The sequence below is a fragment of the Brienomyrus brachyistius genome, unplaced genomic scaffold (genome assembly GCF_023856365.1).
Source record: "Brienomyrus brachyistius isolate T26 unplaced genomic scaffold, BBRACH_0.4 scaffold53, whole genome shotgun sequence".
In the NCBI taxonomy this organism is placed as follows: domain Eukaryota; kingdom Metazoa; phylum Chordata; class Actinopteri; order Osteoglossiformes; family Mormyridae; genus Brienomyrus; species Brienomyrus brachyistius.
In genome coordinates, this window is record NW_026042328.1 from 1685346 (window position 1) to 1712008 (window position 26663).

Here is a 26663-nt window from a genome sequence, read left to right on the forward strand (position 1 = left end):
AGACAGAGGCTGGGGGGGGTGAGCGAGCGTCGGCCCTGAGAGGCTGGGATCACACTGAACTAACAGACAGAGGCTGGGGGGTGAGCAAGCGTCGGCCCTGAGAGGCTGGGTTCACACTGAACTAACAGACAGAGGCTGGGGGGGTGAGCAAGCGTCGGCCATGAGAGGCTGGGATCACACTGAACTAACAGACAGAGGCTGGGGGGGGTGAGCAAGCGTCGGCCATGAGAGGCTGGGATCACACTGAACTAACAGACAGAGGCTGGGGGGGGTGAGCGAGCGTCGGCCCTGAGAGGCTGGGATCACACTGAACTAACAGACAGAGGCTGGGGGGTGAGCAAGCGTCGGCCCTGAGAGGCTGGGTTCACACTGAACTAACAGACAGAGGCTGGGGGGGGGTGAGCGAGCGTCGGCCCTGAGAGGCTGGGATCACACTGAACTAACAGACAGAGGCTGGGGGGGGTGAGCGAGCGTCGGCCCTGAGAGGCTGGGATCACACTGAACTAACAGACAGAGGCTGGGGGGGGTGAGCGAGCGTCGGCCCTGTGAGGCTGGGATCACACTGAACTAACAGACAGAGGCTGGGGGGGGTGAGCGAGCGTCGGCCATGAGAGGCTGGGATCACACTGAACTAACAGACAGAGGCTGGGGGGGGTGAGCGAGCGTCGGCCCTGAGAGGCTGGGATCACACTGAACTAACAGACAGAGGCTTGGGGGGGTGAGTGAGCGTCGGTCCTGAGAGGCTGGGATCACACTGAACTAACAGACAGAGGCTGGGGGGGGTGAGCGAGCGTCGGCCCTGAGAGGATGGGATCACACTGAACTAACAGACAGAGACTGGGGGGGGTGAGCGAGCGTCGGCCCTGTGAGGCTGGGATCACACTGAACTAACAGACAGAGGCTGGGGGGGGGTGAGCGAGCGTCGGCCCTGAGAGGCTGGGATCACACTGAACTAACAGACAGAGGCTTGGGGGGGTGAGTGAGCGTCGGTCCTGAGAGGCTGGGATCACACTGAACTAACAGACAGAGGCTGGGGGGGGTGAGGGAGCGTCGGCCCTGAGAGGCTGGGCCCTGTAGCTGCTTGATGATTGGTTTTCTAAAACACTGGCCCTGAAGATTGACAGGCAGGCGGTGGACGGTGGGGGGCACCATGTGTCATGTGCTGTAGATCATTGTCATGGTGACAATAACAGGCTGTTATAGAGCACAAGCTGCAGGAATTGGCAAACCACAAGCTTTTTGCTAATTTTGTTGCCCTGGTATTTATCTTCTCTGTGATGTCATACTGAAAGGAAAAATGAAACCAGCAGATACTGGGAAATATTTATATGTTTTTGAGAATGTTTGGGACAGATGTCATGAAAGTGGGACAGCCCTGCTAAACCAGGATGTCTAATCTTCTAATCTCTGTAGAGAAATGAGGTAATGAGGGTGTCTCTCTCTCTCTCTCTCTCTCTCTCTCTCTCTCTCTTTGCCCCCCCAGGTCGTCCCGCGCTGCTTAACATGCTCTTCCTTGCTCTTTACTCCCAATTCTTTGCCTCGATGCAAAACACATTCATATTGGGTGAGTTTCCCTGCCGTCTTCATTCTCCTTATCAGTTCTGTGTGTCTGTGAATGGAGGCAGGTTTGCTCTGATACCTTTAATAAATACATTGAGTAACTTCCATGTGTTGTGGTGCGGTGCTCAGTGAGCACAGCAGTAGCCTTACAGCTGCAGTGACGAGGGTTCGATTCCTGGTGTGTGGGACTGATCCCTGGTCCAAGCCCAATAAATATGACTGATGTGTGGATTCACAGTGGGATGGATGAATATAAACACTGTATTCACAGAAGGATGGATGGATATAAACATTGTATTTACAGAGGGATGGATGGGTTTAAACACTATTCATAGTGGGATGGATGATATAAACACTGCATTCACAGTGGGATGGATGGATATAAACACTGTCTTCACAGTGGGATGGATGGATATTAACATTGTATTCACAGAGGAATGGATGGCTATAAACACAGTATTCACAGAGGGATGGATGGATATAAACACTGTATTCACAGAGGGATGGATGGATATAAACACTGTATTCACAGTGGGATGGATGGCTTTGAGCACAGTATTCACAGTGGGATGGATGGATATAAACACTGTATTCACAGTGGGATGGATGGATAGAAACACTGTATTCACAGATGGATGGATGAATAGAAACACTGTATTCACAGTGGGATAGATAGATAGAAACAGCATTCACAGTGGGATTGATATAAACACTGTATTTACAGTGGGAAGTATTGATACAAACACTGTATTCACTGTGGAAAGGATGGATATAAACACTGTATTCATAGAGGGATGGATGAATGGAAACACTATTGACAGAGGGATGGATGAATAGAAACACCGTATTCACAGAGGGATGGATGGATATAAGCACTATCCACAGTGAGAAGGATGGATATAAACACTGTATTCACAGAGGGATGGATGGATATAAACACTGTATTTATAGTGGGATGGATGGATATAAACACTGCATTCACAGAGGGATGGATGAATAGAAACACCGTATTCACAGAGGGATGGATGGATATAAGCACTATCCACAGTGAGAAGGATGGATATAAACACTATTCACAGAGGGATGGATGGATATAAACACTGTATTCACAGTGGGATGGATGGACATAAACACCATATTAACAGAGGGATGGATATTAACACTGTATTCACAGAGGGATGGATGGATATAAACACTGTATTTACAGTGTGGTAGATGGATATAAAACACTGTATTCACAGTGTGGTGGATGGATGGATATGAACACTTTATTCACAGTGGGATGGATGGATATTAACACCGTATTCACAGTGGGATGGATGGACATAAACACTGTATTTACAGAGGGATGGATATTAACACTGTATTCACAGAGGGGTGGATGGATATTAACACTGTATTCACAGAGGGATGGATGGATATAAACACTGTATTCACAGTGTGGTGGATGGATGGATATAAACACTGTATCCACAGTGGGAAGGATAGACATAAACACTGTATTCACAGAGGGATTTTTGGATATAAACACTGTAATTATAGTGGAATTAATGGACATAAATACTGTATTCACAGTGCAGTAGATGGATGGATAAAGGCACCATTTACAGTGGGATTGATGAATATAAACACTATATTCACAGAGGGATAGATGGTTATAAACACTATTCACGGTGGGAAGGATGGATATAAACACTGTATTCACAGAGGGACGGATGGACATAAACACCGTATTTACAGAGGGATGGATATAAACAATGTATTCACAGTGTGGTGGATGGATGGATGTAAACACTATATTTACAGTGGGGTAGATGGATATAAACACTGTATTCACGGTGTGGTGGATGGATGGATTTAATCACTGTATTTACAGTGGGATAGATGGACATAAACACTATTTACAGTGGGATGGATGGATATAAGCACTGTATTTAGAGTGGGATGGATATAATAACTGTATTCTCAGTGGGATGGATGGATGGATGGATATAAACACTGTATTCATAGTGGGATGTATAGATATAAACACTGTATTTACAGTGGGATGGATGGATATAAGCACTGTATTTACAGTGGGATGGATAGACATAAGCACTGTATTCACAGAGGGATGGATGGATATAAACACTCTATTCACAGATGGATGATGGATGTTAGCACTGTATTTACAGTGGAGTAGATGGATATAAACACTGTGTTCACAGTGTGGTGGATGTATGGATATATACACTATTCACTGTGGGATGGATGGATATAAACACCGTATTCACAGTGGGATGGATGGACATAAACACTCTATTTACAGAGGGATGGATATAAACTCTCTATTCACAGAGGGATGGATGGATGTAAACACTGTATTTACAGTGGGGTAGATGGATATAAACACTGTATTCACAGTGTGGTGGATGGATGGATATAAACACTGTATTCATAGTGGAAAAGCAGCTTTGTGTGTGTCACTTGTCTGTGTCATTGTGAAGGTGGAGGGTCATGTGACTGGGATTGTGTGAATTTTACTTTTGTAAAGAGAGAAGAAGGAAAGAGAGCAAATGTTTAAATGAGGAAAACAATTTATTTCTGAAATGAAAACTTGTGTGTTTAAATTTCATATTCATATTAATCATAGGATGTGATAATTGTACTCGACAGGCTAATGTGATCTTTCTCTTTTCAGGATATTCCCTTTCAGTCGCAGTGCCTGCTTTGGGATTATGTGCCTGCATATTCATTGGGGATTTCTTGCAGACTCTTGATAAACCTTTGGAGGGAATTTACTGTAAGTATGATATTTTATACTAAACCATAATGCATAATTAAAATGTCACCCTTACAATGAGTTTTCCGAGTGCAGTTAAAATCCATGCAGTTTACAGAAGATGCTGCTCCCATCTATGCAGTGTAAAGTTGCAGTGTATTGTGTAATGATGCTAACTTTGACATTTATACTTTAAGCATCTAAAAGTACTATTAATGCTCTGGGTTACCTGTAGACTTTGGTCAACTTCTAAAACTATATTTTTAAAATTTTGTACAGCCCCTCATGTTTGCACGTTCGGCTCACATCTGAAAAAAATGGAACCAATTAAACTTATGAAATCATCGATCAATCCACTGATGCCCCCCTCCCCGGCTGTTTTACCAGTCTCAAGGTTTTGTCAGGGGCGGAGCTATAGGCGGGGTGGGCAGGGCCACTGCCTCTGGGCCCGGGCCCTCCCCTGGATCATAGAAGGTCCTCCCCCCAGCAAAAAGAGGACCCTCCCATATACTAAATACACATAAAGTTATACTGATATAATCTCTCCGAAGCTCTTGATAGCTAGAACATAATATTTACTCTTTAACTGTGACTTGCGATTTTATATATCTGTCATTTTTTGTATACATTCTTATTATGCTGCGTGTATGCTGTTGTAGTATATGGATCTATTTCTTTAGGTGGACTCACTCCGGTAGCCATTGGTTTATCCTTATTGGTGATCTGCCATGCGCATGCATACTTTAAACTGTAACAAGTAAAGCGTGAATAATGATTCACGAGTTCACCTGCTGTCACGGTCGCCGTGGAACAGATAAGGCGACTGGGCAGGCGGGCAGGAAGAACCAGGCAGGAAGGCGGAATACGGGACAAACTAGGGGTTTAATCAGGTAAGGAAGGGCAGGACGGAACACTGGCATTGACAACATCAATGACGGACAAGGGAAACTGGGGAGACCAGGACTTAAATACACAGGACTTAAAGTAACTAGACACAGCTGGGTATAATCGGGAACGAAACACGTGGGTAAGCAGGGGGGCGTGGCACACACGAGGAGCGGACGGGCCGGGCATCACAGCTGCCGCAAGTGTGTGTGCGTCTTTTCTTAACATGAATATTATGCCGTGCAAATACATGGCAGGTGTAGTTTGTAATTTTTAGAAAGAAAAAACTGCTTGGATATAGCCGGATTATGTGCTGTGGGCCTAATTTGTTTGTTTGCAATTTTGCCAGGTAGGCTACCTTCTTTAAACTGCGTTTTGTTAGACTACATATTTCAGTATGTTTTATTGTAGTCTTTGTAAATATGTATATAGTCCAACCTAACCCAGCCACTTAAGGGAGTAAGCCAGCTGAACTAGGTGCTGGTCCCAAGCCTGTATCAATGAGGAGGGTTGGCGTCAAGAAATAAAGAGACTGTATCTTCACTGCATCACTGATGTCAAAATGTGGGAAATATGTGGTTGTATAATAAATGCGTTAAAGTAGGTTAATGATTCTCCTAAATTGTATAAAAGTTTTCTAAGCATAGCCAAACAAATCTCCTCCTGCCTGAAAAGGCGTAGAAAACGCAATTTAACCACTAAAACTTTTTTTTCCCCAGGGCCTTGTGTGCAGTTGTTCCGCCACTGAAACCGTGTATGTAGATTAAAATGTGGGAAACACTTTAAGCCATAGTACTGTTAGCAATCCATCGCTAACTGTTAGCATTCCATTGATAGTTGTTAGCTTTGCAGTCAGACTCACTATAAGATGGTGGGAGAGTACAGCTCTAACTGATATACCGTATAACATCATACACCACACCATAAAGGTCACAGTGCTGGGCTTCCTGGGTGACCCCTAGCAAAGGCCAGAGCTTCAGTCATTCTGCGACTTCCTAGAAAGTACAGACACTTTTACACGCAGTGTTTGCATCCGTCTGCAGTGGGAGCACCAGTGATTTAAACGGGAGGATTAGGCAGACGGAGCGGGCCGGGCATAAGAAGTAAACTGGAGGATCAGGCAGACGGAGCGGGCCGGGCGTAAGGAGGAAACTGGAGGATCAGGCAGACGGAGCGGGCCGGGCATAGGAAGGAAACGGGAGGATCAGGCAGACGGAGCGGGCCGGGCTTAGGAAGGAAACAGGAGGATCAAGCAGACGGAGTGGGCCGGGCGTAGGGGGGAAACGGGAGGATCAAGCAGACGGAGTGGGCTGGGCGTAATGAGTAAACAGGAGGATCAGGCAGACAGAGCGAGCCGGGCGTATTGGAGTAAACAGGAGGATCAAGCAGACGGAGTGGGCTGTGTTTAGGGAGTAAACAGGAGGATCAGGCAGACGGAGTGGGCTGGGCGTAGGGGGGAAACGGGAGGATCAAGCAGACGGAGTGGGCCGGGCGTAATGAGTAAACAGGAGGATCAGGCAGACGGAGTGAGCTGGGCATAATGATTAAACAGGTGGATCAGGCAGACGGAGCGGGCCGGGCGTAGGGAGTAAACAGGAGGATCAGGCAGACGGAGCGAGCCGGGCGTTGGGAGTAAACAGGAGGATCAGGCAGATGGAGCGGGCTGGGCGTAGGGAGTAAACAGGAGGATCAGGCAGATGGAGTGGGCCGGGCGTAGGGGGGAAACGGGAGGATCAAGCAGACGGAGTGGGCCGGGCGTAATGAGTAAACAGGAGGATCAGGCAGACGGAGTGGGCTGGTCGTAGGGAGGAAACGGGAGGATTAAGCAGACGGAGTGGGCCGGGCGTAATGAGTAAACGGGAGGATCAGGCAGACGGAGTGGGCTGGTCGTAGGGAGGAAACGGGAGGATCAGGCAGACGGAGTGGGCCGGGCGTAATGAGTAAACGGGAGGATCAGGCAGACGGAGTGGGCTGGTCGTAGGGAGGAAACGGGAGGATCAGGCAGATGGAGCGGGTCGGGCGTAGGGAGTAAACAGGAGGATCAGGCAGACGGAGCGAGCCAGGTGTAATGAGTAAACAGGAGGATCAGGCACACGGAGTGGGCCGGGCGTAATGAGTAAACAGGAGGATCAGGCAGACGGAGCGAGCCAGGCGTAGGGAGGAAACGGGAGGATCAGGCAGACGGAGCGAGCCAGGTGTAGGGAGTAAACTGGAGGATCAGGCAGACGGAGCGAGCCGGGTGTAATGAGTAAACAGGAGGATCAGGCAGACGGAGTGGGCCGGGCGTAAAGAGTAAACAGGAGGATCAGGCAGACGGAGCGAGCCGGGCGTAGGGAGTAAACAGGAGGATCTGGCAGACGGAGTGGGCCAGGCGTAATGAGTAAACAGGAGGATCAGGCAGACGGAGCGAGCCGGGCGTAGGGAGTAAACAGGAGGATCAGGCAGACAGAGCGAGCCGGGCGTATTGGAGTAAACAGGAGGATCAAGCAGACGGAGTGGGCTGGGTTTAGGGAGTAAACAGGAGGATCAGGCAGACGGAGTGGGCTGGGCGTAGGGGGGTAACGGGAGGATCAAGCAGACGGAGTGGGCCGGGCGTAATGAGTAAACAGGAGGATCAGGCAGACGGAGTGAGCTGGGCGTAATGATTAAACAGGTGGATCAGGCAGACGGAGCGGGCCGGGCGTAGGGAGTAAACAGGAGGATCAGGCAGACGGAGCGAGCCGGGCGTTGGGAGTAAACAGGAGGATCAGGCAGACGGAGCGGGCTGGGCGTAGGGAGTAAACAGGAGGATCAGGCAGACGGAGCGAGCCGGGCGTAGGGAGTAAACAGGAGGATCAGGCAGACGGAGCGGGCCGGGCTTAGGAAGGAAACAGGAGGATCAAGCAGACGGAGTGGGCCGGGCGTAGGGGGGAAACGGGAGGATCAAGCAGACGGAGTGGGCCGGGCGTAATGAGTAAACGGGAGGATCAGGCAGACGGAGTGGGCTGGTCGTAGGAAGGAAACGGGAGGATCAGGCAGATGGAGCGGGTCGGGCGTTGGGAGTAAACAGGAGGATCAGGCAGACGGAGCGAGCCAGGTGTAATGAGTAAACAGGAGGATCAGGCACACGGAGTGGGCCGGGCGTAATGAGTAAACAGGAGGATCAGGCAGACGGAGCGAGCCAGGCGTAGGGAGGAAACGGGAGGATCAGGCAGACGGAGCGAGCCAGGTGTAGGGAGTAAACTGGAGGATCAGGCAGACGGAGCGGGCTGGGCGTAGGGAGTAAACAGGAGGATCAGGCAGACGGAGCGAGCCGGGCGTAGGGAGTAAACAGGAGGATCAGGCAGACGGAGCGGGCCGGGCTTAGGAAGGAAACAGGAGGATCAAGCAGACGGAGTGGGCCGGGCGTAGGGGGGAAACGGGAGGATCAAGCAGACGGAGTGGGCCGGGCGTAATGAGTAAACGGGAGGATCAGGCAGACGGAGTGGGCTGGTCGTAGGGAGGAAACGGGAGGATCAGGCAGATGGAGCGGGTCGGGCGTAGGGAGTAAACAGGAGGATCAGGCAGACGGAGCGAGCCAGGTGTAATGAGTAAACAGGAGGATCAGGCACACGGAGTGGGCCGGGCGTAATGAGTAAACAGGAGGATCAGGCAGACGGAGCGAGCCAGGCGTAGGGAGGAAACGGGAGGATCAGGCAGACGGAGCGAGCCAGGTGTAGGGAGTAAACTGGAGGATCAGGCAGACGGAGCGAGCCGGGTGTAATGAGTAAACAGGAGGATCAGGCAGACGGAGTGGGCCGGGCGTAAAGAGTAAACAGGAGGATCAGGCAGACGGAGCGAGCCGGGCGTAGGGAGTAAACAGGAGGATCTGGCAGACGGAGTGGGCCAGGCGTAATGAGTAAACAGGAGGATCAGGCAGACGGAGCGAGCCGGGCGTAGGGAGTAAACAGGAGGATCAGGCAGACAGAGCGAGCCGGGCGTATTGGAGTAAACAGGAGGATCAAGCAGACGGAGTGGGCTGGGTTTAGGGAGTAAACAGGAGGATCAGGCAGACGGAGTGGGCTGGGCGTAGGGGGGGTAACGGGAGGATCAAGCAGACGGAGTGGGCCGGGCGTAATGAGTAAACAGGAGGATCAGGCAGACGGAGTGAGCTGGGCGTAATGATTAAACAGGTGGATCAGGCAGACGGAGCGGGCCGGGCGTAGGGAGTAAACAGGAGGATCAGGCAGACGGAGCGAGCCGGGCGTTGGGAGTAAACAGGAGGATCAGGCAGACGGAGCGGGCTGGGCGTAGGGAGTAAACAGGAGGATCAGGCAGACGGAGCGAGCCGGGCGTAGGGAGTAAACAGGAGGATCAGGCAGACGGAGCGGGCCGGGCTTAGGAAGGAAACAGGAGGATCAAGCAGACGGAGTGGGCCGGGCGTAGGGGGGAAACGGGAGGATCAAGCAGACGGAGTGGGCCGGGCGTAATGAGTAAACGGGAGGATCAGGCAGACGGAGTGGGCTGGTCGTAGGGAGGAAACGGGAGGATCAGGCAGATGGAGCGGGTCGGGCGTAGGGAGTAAACAGGAGGATCAGGTAGACGGAGCGAGCCAGGTGTAATGAGTAAACAGGAGGATCAGGCACACGGAGTGGGCCGGGCGTAATGAGTAAACAGGAGGATCAGGCAGACGGAGCGAGCCAGGCGTAGGGAGGAAACGGGAGGATCAGGCAGACGGAGCGAGCCAGGTGTAGGGAGTAAACTGGAGGATCAGGCAGACGGAGCGAGCCGGGTGTAATGAGTAAACAGGAGGATCAGGCAGACGGAGTGGGCCGGGCGTAAAGAGTAAACAGGAGGATCAGGCAGACGGAGCGAGCCGGGCGTAGGGAGTAAACAGGAGGATCTGGCAGACGGAGTGGGCCAGGCGTAATGAGTAAACAGGAGGATCAGGCAGACGGAGCGAGCCGGGCGTAGGGAGTAAACAGGAGGATCAGGCAGACAGAGCGAGCCGGGCGTATTGGAGTAAACAGGAGGATCAAGCAGACGGAGTGGGCTGGGTTTAGGGAGTAAACAGGAGGATCAGGCACACGGAGTGGGCCGGGCATAATGAGTAAACAGGAGGATCAGGCAGACGGAGCGAGCCAGGCGTAGGGAGGAAACGGGAGGATCAGGCAGACGGAGCGAGCCAGGTGTAGGGAGTAAACTGGAGGATCAGGCAGACGGAGCGAGCCGGGTGTAATGAGTAAACAGGAGGATCAGGCAGACGGAGTGGGCCGGGCGTAAAGAGTAAACAGGAGGATCAGGCAGACGGAGCGAGCCGGGCGTAGGGAGTAAACAGGAGGATCTGGCAGACGGAGTGGGCCAGGCGTAATGAGTAAACAGGAGGATCAGGCAGACGGAGCGAGCCGGGCGTAGGGAGTAAACAGGAGGATCAGGCAGACAGAGCGAGCCGGGCGTATTGGAGTAAACAGGAGGATCAAGCAGACGGAGTGGGCTGGGTTTAGGGAGTAAACAGGAGGATCAGGCAGACGGAGTGGGCTGGGCGTAGGGGGGTAACGGGAGGATCAAGCAGACGGAGTGGGCCGGGCGTAATGAGTAAACAGGAGGATCAGGCAGACGGAGTGAGCTGGGCGTAATGATTAAACAGGTGGATCAGGCAGACGGAGCGGGCCGGGCGTAGGGAGTAAACAGGAGGATCAGGCAGACGGAGCGAGCCGGGCGTTGGGAGTAAACAGGAGGATCAGGCAGACGGAGCGGGCTGGGCGTAGGGAGTAAACAGGAGGATCAGGCAGACGGAGCGAGCCGGGCGTAGGGAGTAAACAGGAGGATCAGGCAGACGGAGCGGGCCGGGCTTAGGAAGGAAACAGGAGGATCAAGCAGACGGAGTGGGCCGGGCGTAGGGGGGAAACGGGAGGATCAAGCAGACGGAGTGGGCCGGGCGTAATGAGTAAACAGGAGGATCAGGCAGACAGAGCGAGCCGGGCGTATTGGAGTAAACAGGAGGATCAAGCAGACGGAGTGGGCTGGGTTTAGGGAGTAAACAGGAGGATCAGGCAGACGGAGTGGGCTGGGCGTAGGGGGGAAACGGGAGGATCAAGCAGACGGAGTGGGCCGGGCGTAATGAGTAAACAGGAGGATCAGGCAGACGGAGTGAGCTGGGCATAATGATTAAACAGGAGGATCAGGCAGACGGAGCGGGCTGGGCGTAGGGAGTAAACAGGAGGATCAGGCAGACGGAGTGGGCCGGGCGTAGGGGGGAAACGGGAGGATCAAGCAGACGGAGTGGGCCGGGCGTAATGAGTAAACAGGAGGATCAGGCAGACGGAGTGGGCTGGTCATAGGGAGGAAACGGGAGGATCAAGCAGACGGAGTGGGCTGGTCGTAGGGAGGAAACGGGAGGATCAGGCAGACGGAGTGGGCCGGGCGTAATGAGTAAACGGGAGGATCAGGCAGACGGAGTGGGCTGGTCGTAGGGAGGAAACGGGAGGATCAGGCAGATGGAGCGGGTCGGGCGTAGGGAGTAAACAGGAGGATCAGGCAGACGGAGCGAGCCAGGTGTAATGAGTAAACAGGAGGATCAGGCACACGGAGTGGGCCGGGCGTAATGAGTAAACAGGAGGATCAGGCAGACGGAGCGAGCCGGACGTGGGTAGTAAACAGGAGGATCAGGCAGACGGAGTGGGCCGGGCGTAATGAGTAAACAGGAGGATCAGGCAGACGGAGCGAGCCGGGCGTAGGGAGTAAACAGGAGGATCAGGCAGACGGAATGGGCTGGGCGTAATGAGTAAACAGGAGGATCAGGCAGACGGAGCGAGCCGGGCGTAGGGAGGAAACGGGAGGATCAGGCAGACGGAGCAAGCCGGGCGTAGGGAGAAAACAGGAGGATCAGGCAGATGGAGCGAGCCGGGTGTAATGAGTAAACAGGAGGATCAGGCACACGGAGTGGGCCGGGCGTAATGAGTAAACAGGAGGATCAGGCAGACGGAGCGAGCCAGGCGTAGGGAGGAAACGGGAGGATCAGGCAGACGGAGCGAGCCGGGTGTAGGGAGTAAACTGGAGGATCAGGCAGACGGAGCGAGCCGGGTGTAATGAGTAAACAGGAGGATCAGGCAGACGGAGTGGGCCGGGCGTAAAGAGTAAACAGGAGGATCAGGCAGACGGAGCGAGCCGGGCGTAGGGAGAAAACAGGAGGATCAGGCAGATGGAGCGAGCCGGGTGTAATGAGTAAACAGGAGGATCAGGCACACGGAGTGGGCCGGGCGTAATGAGTAAACAGGAGGATCAGGCAGACGGAGCGAGCCAGGCGTAGGGAGGAAACGGGAGGATCAGGCAGACGGAGCGAGCCAGGTGTAGGGAGTAAACTGGAGGATCAGGCAGACGGAGCGAGCCGGGTGTAATGAGTAAACAGGAGGATCAGGCAGACGGAGTGGGCCGGGCGTAAAGAGTAAACAGGAGGATCAGGCAGACGGAGCGAGCCGGGCGTAGGGAGTAAACAGGAGGATCTGGCAGACGGAGTGGGCCAGGCGTAATGAGTAAACAGGAGGATCAGGCAGACGGAGCGAGCCGGGCGTAGGGAGTAAACAGGAGGATCAGGCAGACAGAGCGAGCCGGGCGTATTGGAGTAAACAGGAGGATCAAGCAGACGGAGTGGGCTGGGTTTAGGGAGTAAACAGGAGGATCAGGCAGACGGAGTGGACTGGGCGTAGGGGGGAAACGGGAGGATCAAGCAGACGGAGTGGGCCGGGCGTAATGAGTAAACAGGAGGATCAGGCAGACGGAGTGAGCTGGGCGTAATGATTAAACAGGTGGATCAGGCAGACGGAGCGGGCCGGGCGTAGGGAGTAAACAGGAGGATCAGGCAGACGGAGCGAGCCGGGCGTTGGGAGTAAACAGGAGGATCAGGCAGACGGAGCGGGCTGGGCATAGGGAGTAAACAGGAGGATCAGGCAGACGGAGCGAGCCGGGCGTAGGGAGGAAACGGGAGGATCAGGCAGACGGAGCGGGTCGGGCGTAGGGAGTAAACTGGAGGATCAGGCAGACGGAGCGAGCCGGGTGTAATGAGTAAACAGGAGGATCAGGCAGACAGAGTGGGCCGGGCGTAATGAGTAAACAGGAGGATCACGCAGACGGAGCGAGCCGGGCGTAGGGAGTAAACAGGAGGATCTGGCAGACGGAGTGGGCCGGGCGTAATGAGTAAACAGGAGGATCAGGCAAACGGAGCGAGCCGGGCGTAGGGAGTAAACAGGAGGATCAGACAGATGGAGTGGGCTGGGCGTAGGGGGGAAACGGGAGGATCAAGCAGACGGAGTGGGCCGGGCGTAATGAGTAAACAGGAGGATCAGGCAAACGGAGCGAGCCGGGCGTAGGGAGTAAACAGGAGGATCAGACAGATGGAGTGGGCCGGGCTTAGGGGGGAAACGGGAGGATCAAGCAGACGGAGTGGGCCGGGCGTAATGAGTAAACAGGAGGATCAGGCAAACGGAGCGAGCCGGGCGTAGGGAGTAAACAGGAGGATCAGACAGATGGAGTGGGCCGGGCGTAGGGGGGAAACGGGATGATCAGGCAGACGGAGTGGGCCGGGCGTAGGGGGGAAACGGGAGGATCAAGCAGACGGAGTGGGCCGGGCGTAATGAGTAAACAGGAGGATCAGGCAGACAGAGCGAGCCGGGCGTATTGGAGTAAACAGGAGGATCAAGCAGACGGAGTGGGCTGGGTTTAGGGAGTAAACAGGAGGATCAGGCAGACGGAGTGGGCTGGGCGTAGGGGGGAAACGGGAGGATCAAGCAGACGGAGTGGGCCGGGCGTAATGAGTAAACAGGAGGATCAGGCAGACGGAGTGAGGTGGGCGTAATGATTAAACAGGTGGATCAGGCAGACGGAGCGGGCCGGGCGTAGGGAGTAAACAGGAGGATCAGGCAGACGGAGCGAGCCGGGCGTTGGGAGTAAACAGGAGGATCAGGCAGACGGAGTGGGCTGGGCGTAGGGGGGAAACGGGAGGATCAGGCAGACGGAGTGGGCCGGGCGTAATGAGTAAACAGGAGGATTAGGCAGACAGAGCGAGCCGGGCGTATTGGAGTAAACAGGAGGATCAAGCAGACGGAGTGGGCTGGGTTTAGGGAGTAAACAGGAGGATCAGGCAGACGGAGTGAGCTGGGCGTAGGGGGGAAACGGGAGGATCAAGCAGACGGAGTGAGCCGGGCGTAATGAGTAAACAGGAGGATCAGGCAGACAGAGTGAGCTGGGCGTAATGATTAAACAGGTGGATCAGGCAGACGGAGCGAGCCGGGCGTAGGGAGTAAACAGGAGGATCAGGCAGACGGAGCGAGCCGGGCGTTTGGAGTAAACAGGAGGATCAGGCAGACGGAGCGGGCCGGGCGTAACATCCCTGTGTGCTTAAACCAGGGTGAGGTCAGATCCCTCCCTTGGCCTCCCTCATGCTGGTCCCTTATCCCAAGATGGTAATGCCCCCATACCCACCACTATACAAATTCAGGAGGGGTTTCCTGAGCACCAGGGGGTGGTCAGATCCCTCCCTTGGCCTCCCCATTCTCCAGATCTAAACACCATTAAAGCTTTATGGGATGTTACAGAGCTCAGTGTGTGGAGGCGATTCCACCTCCTTTATCCTCCAAAGAACTGCAGGCTTTTCTTCTTCAATAAGGTTCAGTGTCCCACTGCACACAGCTGAGGACGCGTCCGAGAAGGACTGAAGCTGATCTCCCTGTTAGGTCCTTAATATAAACATATTGATCTTTCCTTTATTTTGTCGGTGCCGCCAAGTGTCAAGTCTTCAAAGAAATCAAAAAGTAAACAGAGAGATAATGTTTAATGAAGGCCTGTTTTATGTGATGTTTCTTTCTCGTGTCTATTTAATATGTTTGTTTTTCATGTTTTATGCTTTTCAGATCTGGCTCAGAAAATCCTTTTGGGGATTTTCTTCATGCTTCACCTAATACTAAGTTTCCTGTATTTGAGTCTGATTCTAGAAAATGACAAAGGTAAGGAGACCATCTGACTGTAAGAGAGATTTAACTGTGAGGAGACCATCAGACTGTAAGAGAGATTTAACTGGGAGGAGACTGATCTTCAACTTTATCTTTTTGGTAAAAGTTGTTTGTAAAATTCTGATGCAAATAATACAATTTCTTATGAGAATACTTATTGAATTGCATTGCACGCTCGTGAAAATAGTCAGACAAGAGAGCCCTTCAGAGGGTCATCAAGAGCGTGTTGGTGTACTGCATTACCGAGTGGTACACTGGCAGCTCAGCGGGGGACAGGAGAGCCCTTCAGAGGGTCGTCGAGAGCATGCTGGCGTACTGCATTACCGCGTGGTACACTGGCAGCTCAGCGGGGGACAGGAGAGCCCTTCAGAGGGTCGTCGAGAGCATGCTGGCGTACTGCATTACCGCGTGGTACACTGGCAGCTCAGCGGGGGACAGGAGAGCCCTTCAGAGGGTCATCGAGAGCGTGCTGGCGTACTGCATTACCGCGTGGTTCACCGGCAGCTCAGCGGGGGACAGGAGAGCCCTTCAGAGGGTCATTAACACCACCCAGAAAAGCACTGGATGCACACTGCCCTTTCTGCAGGACACTGCCCGTCCAAAAAAAAAAATGTCATCATATAAATTCCTATCAGCAAATACTTAAAAGCCAATGACTAGATCGTTATTATAACTCAGCTACGTTATGCAGCAGTCAAGTAAATTCAGCTGTATACCTGAATCTACTGAATGGCCAGGTTACAGCTCCATCCATCAGCAATGGATTTTTCCTTCCCTGTTGGCATTGGCATATTCCAGGACAAGAATGCCAACATTCATTGGGTTCGAATTGGTTCAGGGAGAATGAGAAATCATTTTCACGCATGACTTGGTCACCACAGAGTTGTGACCTTAACCTCATTGAAGGTCTTTGGGATGAGCTGAAGGACGCTTTATGGAGGTTCAACTCACTTGTCAGTACAGCATCTCGGTGAGAAATGAATGCAAATATGGATGAAAATAAAGGGTGAGATGTAGCATAAGCTTGTGGAAACAATTGCAGGACAAATGTGAGTCATAATCAAAGCATAATCAAAGCAACGAAAAATTCAAACAGCACCTTTTTTTTGGCTGGACAGTGTATTTATTAAAATTCATGTCCCAAACATGGTTTATTAGCTTCATTTTGTTATGTCTTGTCCGATGTCTGATGTCTAATAGAGTTCATAGGTCAGTTTTTCTGTATTGAACTGTAGTAATACTTCAGCTTCTTCCATTTGTAATTAACATGTTATGTGTGAATTCACCGTTTGGTCTGTTGCAAAATTTTGTTGTACTCTGTACAATGTCAGTTAATGAATCTATCTATCTATATACACCCAAATGCAAATATTGACATTGGCGATCCATCTCGTGTATAAATAGCCACATTGGTCACCCATCTCGGCTGAAAATAGACACATTGGTGATCCGTCCCAGGTGTAAATAGCTGCATAGGCGATCCATCTCGTGTATAAATAGCCACACTGGTGATCCATATCGGGTGTAAATAGCTGCATAGGTGATCCGTCCTGTGTATAAATAGCCACACAGGCGATCCATCCCAGGTGTAAATAGTCACACTGGTGATCCATCCCGGGTGTAAATAGTCACACTGGTGATCCATCCCGGGTGTAAATAGTCACACTGGTGATCCATCCCGGGTGCAAATAGCCAAACTGGTGATCCATCCTGGGTGCAAATAGACACACAGGCGATCCATCACAGGTGTAAATAGCTGCATAGGTGATCCATCTCGGGTGCAAATAGCCAAACTGGTGATCTATCCTGGGTGTAAATAGCCAAACTGCCATCCATCCCGAGTGTAAATAGCATCGCGGGGTAATGACACCTGTGTGCAGATAGCATCTGCCTATATAAAAATACATTTATTCTAATGTTTTCAATATGAAATTGTTAGGTTCAGGTTCTCCTTTGAGGTTAGCATTTTGTTTGTGTTAATGTGCAATAATAACCTCTGTTCTATTAAAAACTGACATGAGCTCATTTTGACCACAGGACGACCTATCAGGATGTGCGAGTTTGTGTTCATCTACATTCTGACGCTCACATCATGCTTTCGAGTCTGGCATCGGGATAAATTACTTGGTACAAATTACTTTTTCATTTTGATATTTTGAAATATTTTTTACTGTTTAAACTTTTAAATCAATTTGTGTTTCATGAATGTGCTTGTGAAGTGAGATATGCATTTTCGTTATGTCAGCCACCAATCAAAATGATTTTTTCTTTTGTTTTGTAGAGTATTAAAATATTTTAATTATTGAAAAACCCCACAGATACTATAGATGTTTGGCTGTTAGAATGTGAACATGCAGCTGTGTGACTCATGCTTTACTCTCTGCCTTTCAGCCAAACCCTGTAAATATGTTTATTTCTCGGGGGCTTTTGGGCTCCAGCTCCTGAATTCTGTGGCCCTGGCTGTAGTATTAAAACTCAAAGCAGGTAAATACACTAGAACTTTGTTTCTCCTGCAGTTTTACTTTTGCAGCTGAATCATACAAAACCTTTAGAGAATGTATGTATCCCTGTGATCTGATATCTGTCACTTTCTGCTCCTTTACTGCCCTCAGTCCTCAGTGATTTTTGTCGTCACGTCATTTCAGACACAGGAAAACAGCCACTGGACCTGCGGCTGATTGTCCTGATTTCTGGGTCTGTCTTCCTCTTTGCCTGGCTTGTTATCCAAATGTCTGCATACTGTAAGTATAACAGGGTTATGAATCATTCTGAATATGTGTACTGGGACTTTTCCAGCCTGCAGACGGCTTTCCAGTCATTGTTTACATCTCCCCATGTCTCAGTCACAGAGATAGAAGCAAGAAAGACGGAAAACCAGTATAAAAGCAAGGGCACTAATCAACAGAAAACTGAGTAATTACTCAGGAGTTACTCTGAGTAACTGTCCCTAACAGACTCCCGTATCCTGTATTAACCCAGATGAGTTTTATATAACTGGTTACCAAAGTGTTACTTATTCAGGGCCGCTTTTATTCCTCGGAGCTGGCTTGGTTTTCCTTCATGATGCTGTTTCAGTGGTGCAGGACTGTAATGGCCTCCCAGCCAGTAGGGGGCAGTGAGGCTTTAACGGGGAGCTCTGAGTATTACAAAGAAAGGGAGATGTATAAACACATCCTCAGTGATACAGCAGATGTCTCTGTAATAGAAACAAAAGAACATAAGAAATTTACGAGAGGAGGCCATTCAGCCCATCAAGCTCATTTGGGGAGAACTTAACTAATACCTCAGAGTTGTTAAAATCTTATCTAGCTCTGATTTAAAGGAACCCCGGGTTTTAGCTTGCGCCACACTAACAGGAAGACTATTCCATACTTAGTCTCCTTTGCTCGAGGCTAAACGGATTCAGCTCAGCTAACCTCTCCTCATAAGACATTTCTCTAAGACCAGGGGCCTCATGTATAACGACGTGCGTAGAATTCACACTAAAACATGGCGTACGGACAAAACTAAGAATGTGCGTAAGCAAGAAAAAATCCAGATGCATAAAATTTTGCGTAAGCACAGATCGACGCACATTCCCTTTATAAATGCCAATGAGCGCGAAATTTTACGTACGTGAACGAGCCCACAGCCACCCACCCCCCCCCCCCCCCCGACCCGCCCATGATTATGCATATTTGCATATGTAAATCTGTATAAATACCCGCTTTGTTCTGTTTTTCTTAAACAACAATGGATAAACCACGTGGGAAAAATAAGTATTTTAGCGAGTTTGAAGTGGAGGTCATGTTAACAGAAATTGAGAAAAGAAAAGTGATATTATTTGGTGGTTTACACAGTGGCATCAGCACTAAAGCTGAAGGAGCGGCAGAACGTGGCGGAGTCAGTTAAAAGTGTTTTTATCTATTCGCACGGTGGCCGAAATTAAAAAGAAGTGGTCCGACATTAAAGTCGACGTGACAAAACGAGTGGCCGCTCACCGTAAGAGTCTTAACAGCACAGGCGGAGGGAGCGGAATCCTCGGTCTCTCACTTTATCGGGTGAGGGGGACGCCGATGTCAGCGCGGGTAAGTTTTTCTCATAGCATATTTGTTTGAATTACTTGCATGTTTATGAATAACAAGTAGGGCGCAGATGCGGTGTTTATTATTTTTTGTTTATTCTTACAGACAATAGTACAAGAGGTGCCCCCAGTGCCGAGGACGACACAGGCGGGGATGGTGCTGCTGTGCCGAGCACATCTTGGGGCGCTGGCTGCACACATTCCCGTGCCTCAGAAACCGGGGGGGGGGGGGGGGGCGACCATCCGGCCGTGTGCTGACTGAAACTGTGCTGCAGTCACAAAATGCAATAGCACACGCTAGAGATGTTGCCAATGAATTAAAACATCTAAATGATACGCTGTGTGATATTAACACATTAAAAGAATTAGTTAAAAAATAAATACGGTGTTTGGTTACCTGCTTTACATTCTTGCTATTACATTAATGAGACGCATGTTCGAATCGCACATAATTTGTACATTGATAGGGTGAAAGTGCTTTATATTTACATAAGCAAGTTCGTTCTCTGAAGGTTCTTTTATAGCAATGTGAGTGCAGTCGATGGCTCCAATTACATTGGGAAAACCGGACATCGCTGCAAATTACGCGTTAATGTTTGCCTGTTTAACCACAGTGTAACAAAAACTTATATCTGGGTGACAAGCGGATTATGCCGTCCCATACAGCTGGCATGGTGTGATCGACTTGGTGTTGACTAAATCACTATGATCCCTGAATACGCACTCTCTTCCAATTCTTCCATAAGCTACATCTTCCAATAACGCAAGAGCTGCCATGGCAGTTGTAATAGTTTGGTAATTTTCTGCACCATTTTATTGTTACAAATTAAAAAAAAAAAATCAGGTGCCGTACATTTGTAAACAACATACAATTAATGTCGGTATATTGGATAAAGTCAGCGTCATGATTGTGAGTTTAAAAAAGGAAACCACAGTAGCAATGACTTACCACTGGGAGACGTCCGTTTACAAAACCCAACAGAAACGTTTGTACACCATGTGTGGAGCTGCCGTGAGAATGTGCGTAGCAGTACGCCATGTTTCGTTTTTATACATCTCAACGTGAGCGTGGAAACGGGCGTACGCAACATTTTCGTACGTATGCACCGTTTATACATGAGGCCCCAGGAATCATTCTCATCGCTCTACATTGCACCTTTTCCAAGGTAGCAATGTCCTCCTTAAGGTATGGTGACCAAACCTGCACACAATATTCTAGGTGGGGTCTTACCAAGGAATTGTAAAATTGTAGCATCACTTCCCTTGTCTTAAACTCCACACACCTAGAGATGTAACCCAACATCCTATTGGCCTTTTATACTGGCGAGAGTGGGACATGGAAGCATCAACATACACACCGAGATCTGTCTTGTAATCAACTTCCTTTATTTCAGTGGAACCCATAAAATATCTGTACTTTATATTTCTGCTCCCTGAATGGATTACCTTACATTTATCTACGTTAAATTCCATCTTCCAGGTATCAGTCCAGTCGCTAAATCCAGATCCCATTGTAGCCTCTGTGCTGCTAGATCAGTATCTGCTACACCACTCACCTTGGTGTCGTCTGCAAATTTAACCAGTTTACTGTATGTATTGGTGTCAGTAGCATGAATGAAAATTAGGAACAATAGTGGTCCTAAAACTGAACCCTGTGGTACCCCACCTTTCAATGCTAGTAACCATTATTATACAATACTTATACATATGCAAGTAAGCGTCAGGTCTTATTACTCAGTATTGTTACTCATTACTTATAACCTGGCAACTACAAGAAACTCAATGTTGATTTCTTAGTATTTCACCCTCCAGTATAATTCTGTTTTCTTTATTACAGGTTTGGCCAAAAAGAAGTGAGTAGACATTTTTCTGTGTAGTACATGTAGAAAAGTAGAAAAATTATTTATCCATATGAAACTGTAGAAATGTATAAACACATCCATTCATCAACCCATCATGGTCACCATGATACTCGACATAGGAAGGGGACATTCTGGGAAGGATGCCAGTCTAATACAGAACACAAGGCAGGGGACACCCTGGGCAGGATGCCAGTCTATCATAGGGCACAAGGCAGGGGACACCAAGGACAGGATGCCAGTCTATCACAGGGCACAGAGCAGGGGACACCATGGGCAGGATGCCAATCTATCACAGACCACAAGGTAGGGGACACCCAGGGCAGGATGCCAGTCTATCATAGGGCACAAGGCAGGGGACACAATGGGCAGTATGCCAGTCTATCACAGAGCACAAGGCAGGGGACAACATGGGCAGGATGCCAGTCTATCATAGGGCACAAGGCAGGGGACACAGTGGGCAGGGTGTCAGTCTATCACAGGGCACAAGGCAGGGGACACACTGGGCAGGATGCCAGTCTATCACAGACCACAAAGCAGGGGACACCCTGGGCAAGATGCCAGTCTATGAAAGGCCACAAAGCAGGGGACACACTTGGCAATATGCCAGTCTATCACAGGGCACAAGGCAGGGGACACCCTGGGCAGGATGCCAGTCTATCACAAGGTAGGGGACACCCTGGGCAGGATGCCAGTCTATCATAGGGCACAAGGCAGGGGACACACTGGGCAGGATGCCAGTCTATCACAAGGTAGGGGACGCCCTGGGCAGGATGCCAGTCTATCACAGGGCACAAGGCAGGGGACACACTGGGCAGGATGCCAGTCTATGACAGACCACAAAGCAGGGGACACCCTGGGCAAGATGCCAGTCTATGAAAGGCCACAAAGCAGGGGACACACTTGGCAATATGCCAGTCTATCACAGGGCACAAGGCAGGGGACACCCTGGGCAGGATGCCAGTCTATCACAGGGCACAAGGCAGGGGACACCCTGGGCAGGATGCCAGTTTATCACAAGGCAGGGGACACCCTGGGCAGGGTGCCAGTCTGTCAGTGGGCAAAAGGCAGGGGACACCCTGGGCAAGATGCCAGTCTATCACAGGGCACAAGGCAGGGGACACACTGGGCAGGATGGCAGTCTATCACAGGCCACAAGGCAGGGGACACCCTGGGCAGGGTGCCAGTCTATCAATGGGCAAAAGGCAGGGGACACCATGGGCAGGATGGCAGTCTATCACAGGCCACAAGGCAGTGGACACCCTGGGCAGGGTGCCAGTCTATCAGTGGGCAAAAGGCAGGGGACACACTGGGCAGGATGGAAGTCTATCACAGGCCACAAAGCAGGGGACACACTTGGCAAGATGCCAGTCTATCACAGGGCACAAGGCAGGGGACACACTGGGCAGGATGCTAGTCTGTCAGTGGGCAAAAGGCAGGGGACACCCTGGGCAAGATGCCAGTCTATCACAGGGCACAAGGCAGGGAACACACTGGGCAGGATGCTAGTCTATCAGGAGGCAGGGGACACCTATACGCCATAACAGCTATACGAAGATCATGTGACGACATCAACCAGGAGGTATAACTCAGAAATGATAACAGCTGTACGGCGATCATGTGACGGCATCAACCAGGAGGTATAACTCATAAATGATAACAGCTATACGCCGATCATGTGACGGCATCAACCAGGAGGTATAACTCAGACATGATAACAGCTATACAGCCATCATGTGACGACATCAACCAGGAGGTATAACTCAGACATGATAACAGCTGTACGGCGATCATATGACGGCATCAACCAGGAGGTATAACTCAGAAATGTTAACAGCTGTACGGCGATCATGTGACGGCATCAACCAGGAGGTATAACTCAGAAATGATAACAGCTGTACGGCGATCATGTGACGGCATCAACCAGGAGGTATAACTCAGAAATGATAACAGCTATACGGCCATCATGTGACGGCATCAACCAGGAGGTATAACTCAGAAATGATAACAGCTGTACGGCGATCATGTGACGGCATCAACCAGGAGGTATAACTCAGACATAATAACAGCTATACGGCCATCATGTGACAGCATCAACCAGGAGGTATAACTCAGAAATGATAACAGTTGTACGGCGATCATGTGACGGCATCAACCAGGAGGTATAACTCAGAAATGATAACAGCTATACGGCCATCATGTGACGGCATCAACCAGGAGGTATAACTCAGAAATGATAACAGCTATACGGCCATCATGTGACGGCATCAACCAGGAGGTATAACTCAGAAATGATAACAGCTATACGGCCATCATGTGACGGCATCAACCAGGAGGTATAACTCAGACATGATAACAGCTATACAGCCATCATGTGACGACATCAACCAGGAGGTATAACTCAGACATGATAACAGCTGTACGGCGATCATATGACGGCATCAACCAGGAGGTATAACTCAGAAATGATAGCAGCTGTACAGCCATCATGTGACGGCATCAACCAGGAGGTATAACTCAGAAATGTTAACAGCTGTACGGCGATCATGTGACGGCATCAACCAGGAGGTATAACTCAGACATAATAACAGCTATACGGCCATCATGTGACGGCATCAACCAGGAGGTATAACTCAGAAATAATAACAGCTATACGGCCATCATGTGACGGCATCAACCAGGAGGTATAACTCAGAAATGATAACAGCTATACGGCCATCATGTGACGGCATCAACCAGGAGGTATAACTCAGAAATGATAACAGCTATACGGCCATCATGTGACGGCATCAACCAGGAGGTATAACTCAGAAATGATAACAGCTATACGGCCATCATGTGACGGCATCAACCAGGAGGTATAACTCAGAAATGATAACAGCTATACGGCCATCATGTGATGGCATCAACCAGGAGGCATAACTCAGAAATGATAACAGCTATACGGCCATCATGTGACGGCATCAACCAGGAGGTATAACTCAGACATAATAACAGCTATACGGCGATCATGTGACGGCATCAACCAGGAGGTATAACTCACAAATGATAACAGCTATACAGCCATCATGTGATGGCATCAACCAGGAGGTATAACTCAGAAATGATAACAGCTATACGGCCATCATGTGACGGCATCAACCAGGAGGTATAACTCAGACATAATAACAGCTATACGGCCATCATGTGACGGCATCAACCAGGAGGTATAACTCACAAATGATAACAGCTATACAGCCATCATGTGATGGCATCAACCAGGAGGTATAACTCAGAAATGATAACAGCTTACGCCGATCATGTGACGGCATCAACCAGGAGGTATAACTCAGAAATACCAGCAGCATGAACGTTCTGAAACGGCACAATTGTGGCACAAACCACTGAGTTTGGTGCCAATTGGACGCACGGTGGTCCAGCCGCACGGCCGTCTCACACACCATCACTATAACACATGCAGCATCACTACAGGAGATACAGATCCAAGGTATCAGCAGAGCATGGAAGCCCAGCAATTTAGGCAGAACATCTACAGTGTGCAGTGACCACAGTGTCCATTTGAGGATGTTTCCATGACATCCACTGCATCGTCTCCATATTTGTTAATGCTACGTTTTCAGCCGACTTACAGGTTGACATATTTGCTCTTTTCTTTAATTGTAGTTACCACATTATATTTGATCTTGCAGATGTTTCATTCCTTTTCTCAAACAAGCCACATTAAGCATAAATATTATATAACGAAATTTCTTAGCAAATCAAAAATGTTACAGATACGTAAAACCATGTGATAATAGTAAAATGCTCAGTAGGTTCATCACAGTTCAGCTCCTTTATTAAACTCCTATATGGGAATCAGACCCTCAGCTGAAATCCTGCTGCTTCTTGTGGGTGATGAATTACCTACATTTTAATGTGAAATTGGATGTCAGTAAGATGACTGACTGTTTTAACTCTATTATCTTTTACTTAGAATTAAAGAAGAGTTGGGCTTGATTGAGAGACACCAAGATATCGGACTGGAACACGTTGGTCTCCAAGATGCATCTGCTCCTCTGGTTGGTGTCCTGGGGCCCGAATCGATAACCCTCCTTCCCTTTAAGTGTGGAGTAGGCAGAGGAAGGGGCATAAATATGGTCCCCGCACACAGCAATATGTCAGTATATTCTCCATGTGCACAGTCCCCTGTCCTTAAACATAATTATGGCCCCCCCACACAGGAACATGTCAATACATTCTCCATGTACACAGTCCCCTGTTATTAAACATAATTATGGCCCCCCCACACAGGAAAATGTCAGTATATTCTCCATGTACACAGTCCCCTGTCATTAAACATAATTATGGCCCCCGCACACAGGAACATGTCAGTACATTCTCCATGTACACAGTCCCCTGTCATTAAACATAATTATGGCCCCCGCACACAGGAACATGTCAGTACATTCTCCATGTACACAGTCCCCTGTTATTAAACATAATTATGGCCCTCCCACACAGGAACATGTCAGTACATTCTCCATGTACACAGTCCCCTGTTATTAAACATAAATATGCCCCCCCCCCACACAGGAACATGTCAGTACATTCTCCATATACACAGTCGCCTGTCATTAAACATAATTATGGCCCCCCCACACAGGAACATGTCAGTACATTCTCCATATACACAGTCCCCTATTATTAAACATAAATATGCCCCCCCCCCACACAGGAACATGTCAGTAAATTCTCCATGTTCACAGTCCCCTGTTATTAAACATAATTATGCCCCCCCCACACAGGAACATGTCTGTACATTCTCCATGTACACAGTCCCCTGTTATTAAACATAATTATGCCCCCCCCACACAGGAACATGTCTGTACATTCTCCATGTACACAGTCCCCTGTTATTAAACATAAATATGCCCCCCCCCACACAGGAACATGTCAGTACATTCTCCATGTACACAGTCGCCTGTCATTAAACATAAATATGCCCCCCCCACACAGGAACATGTCAGTAAATTCTCCATGTTCACAGTCCCCTGTTATTAAACATAAATATGCCCCCCCCACACAGGAACATGTCAGTAAATTCTCCATGTACACAGTCCCCTGTTATTAAACATAATTTAACGTGACCTGTTGGGCCTTACACTATTTTTCTTTTTTTCTGTCTTGTACAGATGCTTGAAAACCTAAATGACAAGAACCTGCAGAAGCGTAATAATATTCTTAAATTTTGTCTTTTTTCCTCTAATATGTAACCTTTTTAATGTTTGAGGAAATATTTTTGTTTCATACCAGTATAAAGAAAATGATGAACAATTTGTTAGTTTCTGATGTTGCAGACAGAAATCCCCCCTTATTTCAGGTCACGCAGCAGGACGTCAGCTGGATGACAGGATGAAGAGTAAGAGGCATATGCTGTTCTGTAAATGTTTTTGCTCAGAGGAGAGCTTTGCTGCTTAGGACAGTCTTCCCATTGTTCCACCAGAAATAACCATCCTGTTATTTGGAGATACTGAATTCTGACTGCTCTCTCCAACCCCCATCCCCCCCCCCCCACCCGCCAAGGTAGCCGAAAA

The 26663-nt window shown here is 49.6% G+C and overlaps 1 protein-coding gene and 1 long non-coding RNA gene across 4 annotated transcripts in view; both read left to right on the forward strand.

Moving 5' to 3' along the window:
* The window catches only part of LOC125723988 (uncharacterized), a 66115-nt gene that overhangs the window by 28781 nt on the left and 10671 nt on the right, over positions 1-26663 (forward strand). The window contains exons 11-20 of the mRNA XM_049000814.1: positions 1484-1564; positions 4241-4342; positions 15070-15162; positions 17206-17295; positions 17560-17652; positions 17814-17909; positions 21069-21084; positions 25064-25148; positions 26262-26298; positions 26450-26488. Of these exons, the coding sequence (XP_048856771.1) occupies positions 1484-1564; positions 4241-4342; positions 15070-15162; positions 17206-17295; positions 17560-17652; positions 17814-17909; positions 21069-21084; positions 25064-25148; positions 26262-26298; positions 26450-26488 (732 nt within the window). The remainder of the gene's footprint in view (positions 1-1483; positions 1565-4240; positions 4343-15069; positions 15163-17205; positions 17296-17559; positions 17653-17813; positions 17910-21068; positions 21085-25063; positions 25149-26261; positions 26299-26449; positions 26489-26663) is intronic.
* On the forward strand, positions 22740-24800 carry LOC125723990 (uncharacterized). Of its 3 annotated transcripts, XR_007387102.1 has the most exons (4): positions 22740-23136; positions 23253-24064; positions 24181-24296; positions 24355-24800. It is a non-coding gene; the product is annotated as an uncharacterized LOC125723990 (long non-coding RNA). The 3 variants fall into 3 exon arrangements; XR_007387101.1 differs by having other exon boundaries at positions 24181-24800; XR_007387103.1 differs by having other exon boundaries at positions 23253-23716; positions 24181-24800.